The 12,891-nt window shown below is 36.5% G+C and overlaps 2 protein-coding genes across 2 annotated transcripts in view; one reads left to right on the top strand and one right to left on the bottom strand.

The window, feature by feature from the left end:
* The window catches only part of CHPT1 (choline phosphotransferase 1), a 24,233-nt gene extending 20,367 nt beyond the window's left edge, over positions 1-3,866 (top strand). The window contains exons 8-9 of the mRNA XM_059816525.1: positions 344-454; positions 3,822-3,866. Of these exons, the coding sequence (XP_059672508.1) occupies positions 344-454; positions 3,822-3,866 (156 nt within the window). The remainder of the gene's footprint in view (positions 1-343; positions 455-3,821) is intronic.
* On the bottom strand, positions 3,848-12,891 carry SYCP3 (synaptonemal complex protein 3). The gene is made up of 8 exons (XM_009814201.2): positions 12,515-12,891; positions 11,332-11,407; positions 10,211-10,245; positions 8,869-8,986; positions 7,745-7,844; positions 6,832-6,930; positions 4,045-4,149; positions 3,848-3,901 (listed from the first exon to the last, which is right to left on the bottom strand). The coding sequence occupies exons 1-8, from the start codon at positions 12,642-12,644 to the stop codon at positions 3,848-3,850; spliced, it is 717 nt and encodes a 238-aa protein (XP_009812503.1). The 5' UTR covers positions 12,645-12,891.

Genomic DNA, 12,891 nt, shown 5'->3' with positions numbered 1-12,891 from the left:
CCTTGGAACAGAGATGTGAAAGTAAATTTACAGATCTGTCTTGTAATCATGCTTTTTAGTCCAGATGGGTTTGTTTAAAGTTATTCTGCAAATTGCAGACTAACCTTTGTTTATTACACTTTGTAAGTGTTTAGTGCTGTTTGTTTTTTGGGTTTTGGGGGTGTGGTGTAGTTGGTTTTTTTCTTTCTTCTAAACTAGACCAGTCTATTTTCTGTATGTTAAAATGCTTGTTAAACTTGCCACTGGGCTAGATTCTGATTAAAGTGTAGCTGAATTTATAGTAGGGACACTTTAAAAAATATTTGGATTTTTTTTTAACCTGTTCTGTTTTGTTCTTTTGAAGTTCATATCCTTGTTTGATATGCTGAGATATGCCACTGGTGTATGCCTACAGATTGCTGCTCATCTTCATATACATGTCTTCAGAATTTCATCTCATCAAGCTCCTGAACAGGTTCAAAACCATAATGACTGATTAAATAGGTCAAGGACAAGAGAAGAAGCAGTTAGGGGAATACTGAATGAAGCAGCCTCTCTTTTTTGGGGAAGAAAGATTAAGCTTTTCAAGACAATAGTTTTATGAGAAAGCTTACTCTATCCCAGTCATTACCAGATGTAAGAATTGCTAAATACAAAGTCCTGCAGATTCTATTGTGATCAGTACTTTTGAACCAGGATGTATTTCCCCCTGTGTTTTAAGACACTGCAGCTGTTGTTTCATACCATACCACATTTGAAACTTTTGCTATTTCATGTTAGGTTATCTTAATTCTGTACTTCCGGTCTGGTGAATGTAGACTGCAAACCAAAGTGCTACCAACCAGAATTTGAAAAGGAATTTCACTTTTCCCTAGACCAAGTGACTAATCTTCTAGCATTAGTTTCTAAAGTCTTCTGGAACTGCAGTGAAGTGGTAGTCAGAGGTATCGATGAATACAGTACTGTATTATTAAGACTGGTAAAATGAGGCATCCATGAGGTAAAACTACTTGTTAATCTCTGTTCTGGTATTTCTAAAGAACAAGCTACTGGATCAGTAGGATGAAGGAGGTATAGCTCAGGAAAATTTTCTTCCATTTCAAAATACTGTTATGAGTGCCTTTAGGATTCATGCATTCTCTAGTATCTAAGTACATAACCTACTGTTACTAAACAAAATTGTAGCTTGCATTTTCTTTCAAGGCCAGTTTCTGGTTTTGTGGTCATAATAAGGTTTGCCACATTGTACTTCATTATCTAGACTATAGGTAGTTCTGTACTTCAAGGACATTAACTTTACCTACCCTAACTTGCATCTGTGAAACTACACAAGTGAATGACAAAGTTCATTGATAAACTTAAATGACTGTGACTGACTGACTGTGACAATGCAAGCCACCCATATGTAATTTCCTCTGAAGTATGTTTGCTATTGCCATGTTCATCTACCTTTATAATCTAATTTGTCTTGTAACTATCACTGTACTTTATCCAAACAAAACTGCACAGAACTAAACCCTAATGTATAGCAAAACTCTCCAAAACAGAAAGTCAAGCCTGCTATCAGCCTTTCTCTTACAGCCCCACTAGCTAACATAATGTGCCTAACTGAAAGGCTGCTGTTGTCATTAGAGAAAAGTGGAATGAAAGCAGCTTATTATCTGTACAAGCAAATCATGACTTGCACACAAACCCTCTAAGCTTAAGCTCCTTTAAAGAGGTATTATTTGAATATGACTTCTGTAAAAAGCTGTTGAATGTAAGTGTCCATTACCACTTCCTGTTGCTGATATGTAGCAGAGCTGTGAGTTCATAAAGTCCTTCCTGAACTGTACAACAAAGACTTCTATGCTTTGTTTTAAAAATATTACCACTACAGCTTCCTACCTGCACATTAATTAAAAAAGACTTCCTGAGGTGTTCAAGGAACTTCAAAAGTGGTGTATTGTCTGCTAAATTTGGAGGGAATAAAATGCCATCTGGCACACTCCTGCCTAAGAAGGATATACTGATACACTTGAGGGATAACTGTAATAGTTACTGCCAAAGGACTAGCACTCTAAGTGACTAATACCAATTCCAAATTAATTCTGCTACTCCTGTTTGAGGCTGGGAGAGATGCAGCATCTACGCATGAACTCAGCCTGAACCCAGGCTATGGGCAAATAAAAGAAAGGATGGTAAAGACCATTTTAGTTTGTGTGAATACTGTAAACTAACCACCTGATGAAAAGACACAGGCAACTATTTTAGAATGAGAAGGCCTGGTTCCCCAGAATGCTCAAAAATGCGTCATGTAGTAGTAGGTATAAGTAGTTTTAAGGATATGATTGAGGTATGTGGATGATGATAGGAAGCTAATGCAGAAATTGGTCAGAAAACCAGAAACATGAGGCAATACTAACAAGTAACCTAGTATTGAAGACAGGGAGCAAAAAGTGTTAACTGTATTTCATAGCAACATCTAATTATCCTTAGAGGGCTGAGACTCAGCAGCACAGTTACAAATTAGCATAGTTACCTATTACCCCCCAGAGGCCCGTATTGCCTCATACGTCATTCTAGCAATGTAACGTGTTTGCTCCTTCCCTGAGTCCTAGCAGATGCAGAACAAGAAGAGCGCCGTACTAGTTGCTTGTTCAACTTCAGTTGCAACCTAATAGCTGGAGTTTCTGTAAGTTAGCCATCACTAATCTGGCTCCCAGAACTGGAGAACCATCATCAAATGAATTGGTTCTGAACTAAAACGCTAGTAAGCTGAAGAGAAGAATCTGTATGGACTGGTTTTGAAATAGATTGTTATGAAAATCCCATTTGTGCGTGGGGATGTGTGGATGGGTTTTGTTTTATCTACTATTGTATTAAACCTAAGCATTAAATACTTTAGGAACTATCTAATTTGTAAAAGTGGATATAGGCATAATGGTTTTCTGTAAAAACAAACTGCATGCAAGCTAAGCCAATTGTTTCATTTATACTGATTTACTGTAATGAGATACATGAAAGATAAATGCTTTATCCTTAAAACTTAGGCTTCCCTAAATTGCTAGTAATTTGGAATTGCAAAAAGTAATATTCCATCTCAAAGGCTTGTAATACTAAATAAATGAACTAGATTACTTCTAGCAGTGGTTCTACAAGAACTATATACCCCAAAATGCATAATGTTGAATTATGCTTACTTGAGCAGATGTCATATAAAGCTGCGATACTCAACTCATCATTCAACTAAAGAAACCTGCTTTTTGGAAAAATTACAGCAGTTCATAAATCTCTTACTAGTACAAATATATTACAATACCTAGCCTAACAAAAGAGTTGACAAAATTTACTTCAATTTACCATAATACACATCATTAAACAATCTTACATGAGCTATGTCATACTCTGTGAACGTCTATAACTGCTGATCTGGCAGCAGACTAAATGTTTAAACTATGAAAATCTTAAAGTCTGCAGCTTGTGAAAAATGCTTCTATTTGCACAATGTACCTAAAAGCCTAAAATTATTATGTAAAATCTGGGTAATGCATTTTTCATTAATTCTGCCCATTGTTACAATTTGGCATTGTAAGAAGTGAAACAACTGAAACAGTCCAGTGCTATTGAAAGTGACTATTAAGTAGTTAAAGATTAATTGCACAGATAGTAAATGACTTGGGGTCATACCGCACACACCCCCCCCGCCCCCAAAGTAATGCATTTACTAATACGCATTCTTACGAATTTATCAGACACAAGATTAGAACAATCCATTAAAGTGTTTAATAGGAACTGTAAAACATTTAAATCTTAACATACTTCTCTATGGCTAATGCCTATACTTGTATCATGTTACTTAGGTACAAGTTGTTTCTCCATTGAGCCATCAGAATAACATGGACTGAAGAGACTTGCGAACAGTTGCCATCTCCTGCTGTTGCTGTTACAAGAAAAGGAGATAATACTGAACAAATGCCATATCAATATGATTCCTTTGAGCTAATTAAATGAATGTCAAGTGACTTTTTAATAGAATGTTCTATTTTTGCATTTAACTAACTTCTTCATAGATCTGATACTTACGGTGTCCATCATAATCTTCTTCTGCAACATAGCCATTTCTTTGCGAAGTTCACTTTGTGCACCAGCTAGAAGATTTTCATTGCTCTTCTCCAGCTCTTCCATGCTCTGAAGTTAAGGATAATCTTAATTCAGAACTGTTCAATGTCAAAGGGTTAATTTAAAACAAGCAAACAAACCATTATTCAGACTACAATTTAAATTTTACAGCAGCAGTGGTCACTGATAATTGATCAGTTTTGTCATGAACTTGACAGACTAATCATACAGGATTTTGTACTCCAGTCTACAGTCATGTTTAAACAATATGGACCCTGTGAAACAATATAGATCCTGTGAAGGAAACGGTCCATCCACTCAGCATCTGTGAGGTCTCAGCTAGTTATCCTGCAAAGATAAGAGTTCTACAACTAAAGATTAAACAGACATCTGTCAGGAATGATAGGGGTTTAATATTATGACAACCTTGGAGACTTGAAGTAAGGACTATAAAACCCATGAGATTTCCTTCTCTTTGCACACTTCTCCCCAAATAAGCCAAGTAGAGCTTCCTGGTTATCTTCTCTTTTGTAGAGGCAATTATGCCTAACTCTATGTATGTGTGTAGTTGCATTTTCCTTGACTTGTATTTAGTTAAGCTTATTTGAGGCTTGATTTCTACCCTTTGATCTTCCTTGAGGAGAAAAATCAAAGTAATATTTGACCTTCTGTTCAGTTTTTCCTCTTTGATGAAGACTTTTTCAACATTTTGGAACAGTTATTTATTAATGCTTCTGTAATATCCTCTGTAAATTTCTACTGTCTTAAACTAAGAGTTGCTCTATTTCAGATTTATTTTTTGAAGCTACCAGACTGGAAAAACAAACAAACAAACAAACATACCATAACTAACTGAAATTTCAAAAAGGGACCGGTTAGGAAATTACTGGACTAGAAATTAAGGTTTATCAGAAACTGACAGACTTGAATCTGCCCCATGTACCAGTATACCGGGGGCCACAGAGCTGGAAAGCAGCTTGGCAGAAGAGGACCTGGGGGTCCTGGTGGACAGCAAGCTGAATGTGAGCCAACAGTGTGCCATTGTGGCAAAGGTGGCTAACGGTCTCCTTGGCTGCATTAGGAGGAGTGTTGCCAGCAGGTTGAGAGAGGTGATCTTTCCACTCTGTTCAGGACTGGTGAGACCACACCTGGAGTGCTGTGTCCAGTTCCAGAGTCCTCAGTACAAGAGAGACATGCGCATACTGGATAGAGCCCAACGAAGGGACATGAAGATGATTAAGGGACAGGAGCATTTCTCTTATGAGGAAAGGCTGAGAGAGCTGGGACGGTTCAGCCTCGAGAAGAGGAGACTCAGGGGAGATCTTAATCTATATACATAAATACCTGAAGGGGGGGTACAAAGAAGATGGAGCCAGGCTCTTGAGGTGCCCAGTGACAGGACCAGAAGCAATGGGCATAAACTGAAAACACAGGAGGTTCCCTCTGAACATCAGGAAACACTTTTTTACTGTGAGGGTAACTGAGCACTGGAACAGGTTGCCTGGAGAGGCTGTAGAGTCTCCGTCCTTAGAGATACTCAAAAGCCATCTGGATGTAAGTCCTGAGCAACTGACTCGAGGTAGCCCTGCTATACCACCTGCTGGCTGGACCTGACAGCCTCCAGAGGTCCCTTCCAACCTCAGCCCTTCAGTGATTCTATGGTACCGTGCTTCTGCATTTATTACAAAACCAGTAGTTTAGGGTACTTTCATTTTTCTCACAGTTTCTATTTCTAATACCTTACTTAGACAAACAGTCAAATTTTTGAGTAGTTGTACTCATAATCATTTTTTGTTTGCTGTCTAGTATGTTAGCTACATTGTTAAAAAAAAAAAAAAACAAAACAGAACACACCACAGTTGATCAGTATGAATCACGTGTTTAAAATACATTATCTCTGTAAGCACTGTCCAGAAAAATGGTGTTTGTAGGGACTCCCAGCAAATAAATACAAAAATTATGCATAAAGCAACAAGGAAGTTAAACGGGACTGATTACATAACCATCCAGCTAGGCCTGTTTTCACCAGAAGTCATTATTTCCATCAGGTTCTTCCTATTGACATTTTAGTGAATGCTTACCTTGAATACCAGGTTACAGAAAGGAAAACCCTTTCTAATGAAGGTTGCTTAGGAAGAGATGAAGGGAGTTCTAACTGGGCAATTTTAAGGGAATTACAATTGATTTTCCTTAAGGGTCACTTTCCTTATGTGAAGCAGCAATAGCTAGAAAGGCTAATGACAGGGAAAAAAAGGGTATCTAATTCTCATTATGGGGGATGCACCTGCCAGCAGTAATAAAAAGAGTAAATTGCATCCTAAGATGTATTTTTAATAGATTGTCAAGTTTCACTTTTTTAAATACATACCAAAAATCTAAGAGAATAATTAAGACAAAATACTGATGATTTAACTGATCTATATAACCTTTAAACTGGTACAAAACTGTGTTCTGTTTAGAAAGTATGCTCTGAGGATTGTGGTTAAATTTGAAATGGGCGAGCCAATCAGATCCCTGTGAGAACACATTTAACCAAATCATTTATTAAACAGGTGCAACCTGTATGCATGTATAGAGAGAACAAGCCATGTTCTTAACAAATAAGGGAGAGATACTAACATGAAAATTCATGCAACATGTTATTTTCCTTAAACGAACCTTAAATCTCTGTTTTTCATAAAGGTTGAATTAATACAGCTTTCTTAAGAGATGTGATAAGGATTAGCTGCCTTCTAAGAAAATTTACTGTACCTTTAAGAATTGCTCATAGAGTTGCTTAATGGTTTTCAGTCTCTGACTTTGAACAATTCTTGCCTGTTGAAAAACTTTTTGTTGCTGACGAAACATATTCTGAAGCAGAAGCAAAAGAAAAAAATAATCACATTAGTTAACCAAAAGCGCTTGGACAGCAACACTATTGTCATTTATGAGAATCAGAAATTCTGCCTTCACTGAAAATCTGGGTCATGTAATGTAGATCTCTGCCTGGAGAGTTATCCTTGTTCTTAGTAATGAAAGAAAGACTGAAGACTGGGATTAAGCCCTGAGTCACCTCCTGAGGTCCCTTCCAACCTCAATTATCCCTATGAGATCCCATGAGGATTGCTATTCAATGCAGTTCTCGAGGGCATCCCAGGGAAATGTGCTGCCTAGGGAAAGGCAAAACTTGTAAATGTGTTGGGAGTACAAATATAGCAACATCATGTGATTACGTTCCATTGTATAGTTCCTATCCCTTTCAACCATCAAATTCTCACACATTTATTATATGCAGGCATATTTTTAAGACAACTACTTTCCTTTACTCCTTTGTTCCCTGAACCCAAAGACTATGGATGCACAGAAACAGCATACCTCTTTCTTCTCCATAAATGGTCTTGGCTTTTCTCAAGCCATATGCTGGCCTAGGGCATCACTTATTGCCATTTATAAACTTGCAATAAAATTTATAAATGCACCCGTCTTCACTTTAAAATACATCCCAAAACTTAAACATTTACAGTCTGAGAGCCACCAAACTTGAATGAATTTTTTTAATCAAGAGGCAAACAATCATATGTTTGTTTAAACTACATGAAGTGGTTTTGCTTTTCTTGAGTGTCTAAACAACCATATTCCCTCCTTGGGAAAATACTGTGAAACTCATGCCATGCTGGAAACCCACCGCTAGTTTTTCTTCCTGCTCCTCTGCTTTCTGCACATCTACATCCCATTGCTGAAATAAAGTCAGGAACTGCTGGGAGAACTCATGATTGAGCTTCTGCCTATAAATAGACACTAGTCGTAAGTATGACAAATGCTATGAAGAATTACAAGGAAAGGTAAGGTTCAACACACGCATGGAGTAGAACAAAAGGAGCTGGCATAGATAAACAGCCTATTTTGACATCTGGCCCTAACTGAATACTGTATGTTTTGAAAAACTGCACACACATACATAGACACACACACTTTCTGAGTGAATGTGGATTATATACATACAAGGAGACAGCACTCACATACAGAACTCAGGTTAAAAAAAAATTGCAACAACTTTTCTTCCTAACAGTGTTAGGTTTCCTGAGATTTACTATGTTTTTCTAACCCAACTACAGATCTTGGCTTTAACACAGGGGGTTTATAACGAAAAATTGATCCACGCATTCATTAGTTCATTATGCTCTAGTTTCTCTATGTAAACTTAAATTTTATCAGTGCAAGTTTCAAATATATATATATTAAAAAACACAAAGACAGTTAGAAGTATTGCTGACTCGCAGCTTTTAGCCATCTCATTTTTCAGTTTGCTCTACCTGTAGTATCAGATGTAGTAAATATATATGCCTTAAGAGGCGAGAGGAGTGTTATGGAGGGTGACAGTGTGAAAATGAAAATTATTTTCTTAACCAGAATGGTATAAAAGTTTGACTGAACATTTTTCAGTTTTCAAGTAGAAACACAAAATTCCAACTGAAGTGGAAAAAATAAAAACACTGGTTTAAAAGACAAAAATAACATCAAAGGTCATTTTCCAAAACAAAAGTAAAACCAGCTCTTTAAGGTATCTTGCTCTCAAAATTAAAAATCTTAAGTTTCTCCATTCAAAAGAGAAAGCACTATGCTAAACTGTTACTGTCAATTTAACCAAGTGGACAGAACCGAAGCAGCAGAAACGGAGGATCTGAGCAGATACTTAACTAGTAGATACACTACTTGCTATTTAACTGCAAGAAGATGGACCACCTAACCATGCTGTGACACAAAGGGGAATTTGATCTCACGGGTTTGAAAAACAAGGGTAAATGTTACCTTTGCTCCTGCTGTGTTTTCCAAACATGTTCAATCTTCTGGTTACTGGTTTTGAGTGAGGCTTTCGTATACATTTCTAATCTTTTCCTCTTAGCTAAGAGAGCCTTGTTAATGTCAGCTAAAAATCAAAGAATATTTAAAAATTAGGCATATCAAGATACACTGTGCCTTTTATTAAAAATGCTGATGAGTTACGCTTTGGAGACGCAAACAAGGTGTGTTCTAATGGCAAGAAGCTAATGTGATCTGGGCTCCTGGATGCTGTGTTCAGAGTGTCCCTCAACCTGCTGTTGGCCCTGGTGTGTGTCCCTCAACTGCTGTTGGCACAGGGTAGCTGCAGTGCTTCCATTATGTACATTTAAATTGGTTCCTTACACACTGTCATCATGTGTTCCTCTGCAGATTACTATGGTCCAACATGCACTTCTAACATATCATCCATACAATAAGCACACATATATGCTTAAAATACTAGATGCACTATCCAATCAATTCACACTGTGTATCTTCAAACATTGTATTTGGACATCTCACAGTCTGTAAATTCTCCATTCAAAGCTAGAGATACCTTGCACAAACCTGTCAGCTCTCTAGAATTCAACTGGAAATTTAACAATAAGTAAAGCCATCTGAGGATCTGATTATGACTATACTAAACCCAACTAGGTGACATGCATAAATCTCTCATTGCTAGATAACTGGCATTACTTCAGCTCTTCTAGAAAATTGTACTCTTCTTCCTGACTGCTGAAATTCTCTTTTCTACTGACTCCCTGTTCTCCAGATTTCTGAAGGTGCAGAGTACAGACTACTCTCTAGCTCATTCTGTATTGCAACTACAGTCTACTTCCAAAATTCCTTGTCTAGAATTAGAACTATTTGTTCTATTTAGCTGCTTATGTTAACATTTACATGCCCCTAACTTCTCACTAAAGTCTTGCAATCCCCAGTCTCTTCCATGTCATTGTAACAAAAAATTGAGTAAGAGCAACAGCTAACTCATATCGTCCCTTTTCTCTATAATATAATCACTACCTCTTAAACATCATCTTAAAATTGGAATTGATAATTAATAATGCACTCATGCATCTTTCCCTTCTTCCTTTGTAATTACCTACACTAATGCTTACATCTCACTTTATATGCAGTTATTCCCTTCTCTTCTTTCCCTTTGCTCTACTTAGATAAAACTTTTTTCTGAAAACTGGCTATTTTCAGAATTGCTGAACAATGCTACAAAGACTCTAAATCTTGAAAGTTATTTTATGGTAAGGAATTACTGTCAATTCTGCAACTTAAACATGAATTGTTTTTTAATTTATTAGAATGTGAATGTACTTACCTCCAAATCTTTCCAGCATATTCTGTACTTCACCCCTACAAAACAGTGTTTAAAATTTTTATTTGCCCATTTTCTGACTTTAGAACAAGACCTGTTGTATATGCTTAAAACTAATTTTATTCACATGCCTATTACTTGTAAGCAGTGACAGAGCTGCTGCTGTTCTACAAGATAAAAAACGACACTCCTTCTCCTGTGAGAGGTCTCTTTCTTAGACTAATTTGCTTTTTTTAAAAAAAATTTACTAGAATCTATTAACTTACTCCCCAGTAAAAAGGCAGTATTAGGCATTTAAAGGGTCTTGAGTGAGGGAGGACGGTAAATAAAATTGATCATTGCCTATACAAAAAGAAAATACAAAAGGTGTTTGGAATATCAAATGAAAACAAGTCCATCACAGTTAGCGTGACTGGTACAGTAAGAAAAATCCAAGACAAATAGTATCAGGGTGGTTTTTACAACACCTTTAAGATGATAACACTAGTGTGTAAGGCAGTGGTACAATAGCTGAGAAGTCCAAAAAGGGACATAGTGGATAATAAAAATGTTTATCTTGTTTTTATACCATCTTCTCCAAAGGATATCACTTTCTTTTTTGAAGAGTAAAAAAAAAAGTAACTTCAACTCGACTGCTATAATCTTGCTAAAAACTATTTCAACACACACTTTTTTATTACATTTACACTGCCCATAAATATTGAATTTCATAATATTTATCTGTAAAAAGAATTTGTTTTTAATGCAATAGTGGATCATTTAAAGTACTATCAATATCTTCAAGCAACTAAACCCAGAGGGAAAAAAATTAATGAAATTATCAACAATTTAGGATAAAACTTAAATCATCTTTTGAAAGAAATGAGAATTTTAAGAACTCACACAAATATATCAATTTTTTATGGATGTTAAAAAGTACAAAGAAACTGCAGAATTACTAATTGTTAAATGTTACATTTTCTCTTTTTACCTACAACTACTGTATTATCTGTCACCTGATTTTTGAATCGAATACTAAAAAAAAAACAAACCACCAAGCAAAAGAGGCATAGTGAGTAACTGAAAACGGTATCTATTTAAGACTTGCTTATTTTGGAAAAAAAAATAATAAATCCTAACCTTACCCCACATCATCTGGAACCACATGAGTAGTCACCAAAGGTCTTTTCTTTCCATGCTTGTCCATTACTGGTGTTTCGCCTTAATACAAATTTCAAAAAGATTTACAAAAATATCTTATATTTTGTGGGGGTCATTTGAGTTACTAGAAGTGTAATTACTTTTCTGTAATGCCACTTCTCTGAACATCTCATGCTTCTCAGTTCCCATCCATAACACATGCAGCTCCTAGAACTTTGAATCTGGGGTTGACAGATGGTGGTGAATTACTCTGCAAGGCTAGATTTGAGCTGGCACTGCCTTGAGTTCCTCCAGACTGGTCTCAACCAGCTTTAGTTTTAAAGTTACTCCTAACTCACAATGTAACAATCATCAGAAAGGTAAAAATAATCTAAAAATTGAAAACCCCAATCTGTAAGAATTTGATTTTACTGTAAAATAAGTACTGAAATTGTGTACTCTGACCTTTAAAAAAAGCACAATCACAAATAGATATTTATATTCTTTCCGAAAAATAAAAATCCTTGGCTGTCAGATTTTTATTAACAAGGCGGGGGGGGATTTAGTCTGAACAAATGAAGAACGGGAGAAATTAAGAGAAACAAACCCAGAGATAACTCCTGAAAGACAAAAATCCAGAAATGGAGTTACATCAAACTTTACAAAAAACTATCATGTAATGAATGAGAACTGCATTTTTAAGCAAAGTCCACTGTTTTATGGCACTCCCTCAAAATTAAACACGAATCCCTTAGTTTATTTCTTTTTTCCTCAGCTTTCTCTGCTTCTTCCTCTTTCTTTTCTTCGGTTCAGATTCTTCCTGAAGTACCCTTAGCCCTGCCAGCATTAAGACTCCAACTACCCTACCCGACTCGGCACTCTAGATAAGTGAGCAGAGCTCTTCTGTTCTATCCTCATCTCACAATGTTATATGCAGCCAGGTGACAGAAGGATATGGTATTAAAATAAGGTAACAAAATCATGTAACAAAGTCCTACTATACAGAGCTATTCTATTGTGTACTCTTCTCTTACCAATCTAGATTATACAGTAGGAGGCTAGCTGTCACAAACATTATGAACCATGCTTGCTCAGACACTCGCTAACATGGAAGTGTATTCATTTCTATTCATAGTCAGAAATATTATAAACTGCACTTTAAAAAACCAAAAAAAATCATATAAGCACCTTCTCTAATATCTTCCTCTGATCCACTCAGCTCTTTTCTCTCCTCCTGAAAGTCATAGGCAGGTATGGCTTTATCTTCCTGCGCTGGTTTACCAGCTTTTCCTCCATGCTTTCTTCCCGATGGTGCCATAACACGATTTTCTTCCTACTGCAATGGTGTGTTATACTTGTTACATAACTTTCCCCCCAATACTCTGAAGATAAATATGTTTTCATGCTTACGTTGACCTGTTAGGGACACCCCTGTAACAGTCTCCACCTGTAAGGATATTCAAGCAGTCAAACTGTTTTAGTTTTGAGGTAATCCACAGGATTCCCCATCAGTGGTGATTTAAGAATGGTAAAAAAATTACCAGGGCTAGTAGGAGCATACTTGA

Source organism: Gavia stellata, chromosome 4 (genome assembly GCF_030936135.1).
Source record: "Gavia stellata isolate bGavSte3 chromosome 4, bGavSte3.hap2, whole genome shotgun sequence".
Taxonomy (NCBI): domain Eukaryota; kingdom Metazoa; phylum Chordata; class Aves; order Gaviiformes; family Gaviidae; genus Gavia; species Gavia stellata.
This window is presented reverse-complemented; position numbering and strand designations above follow the sequence as displayed.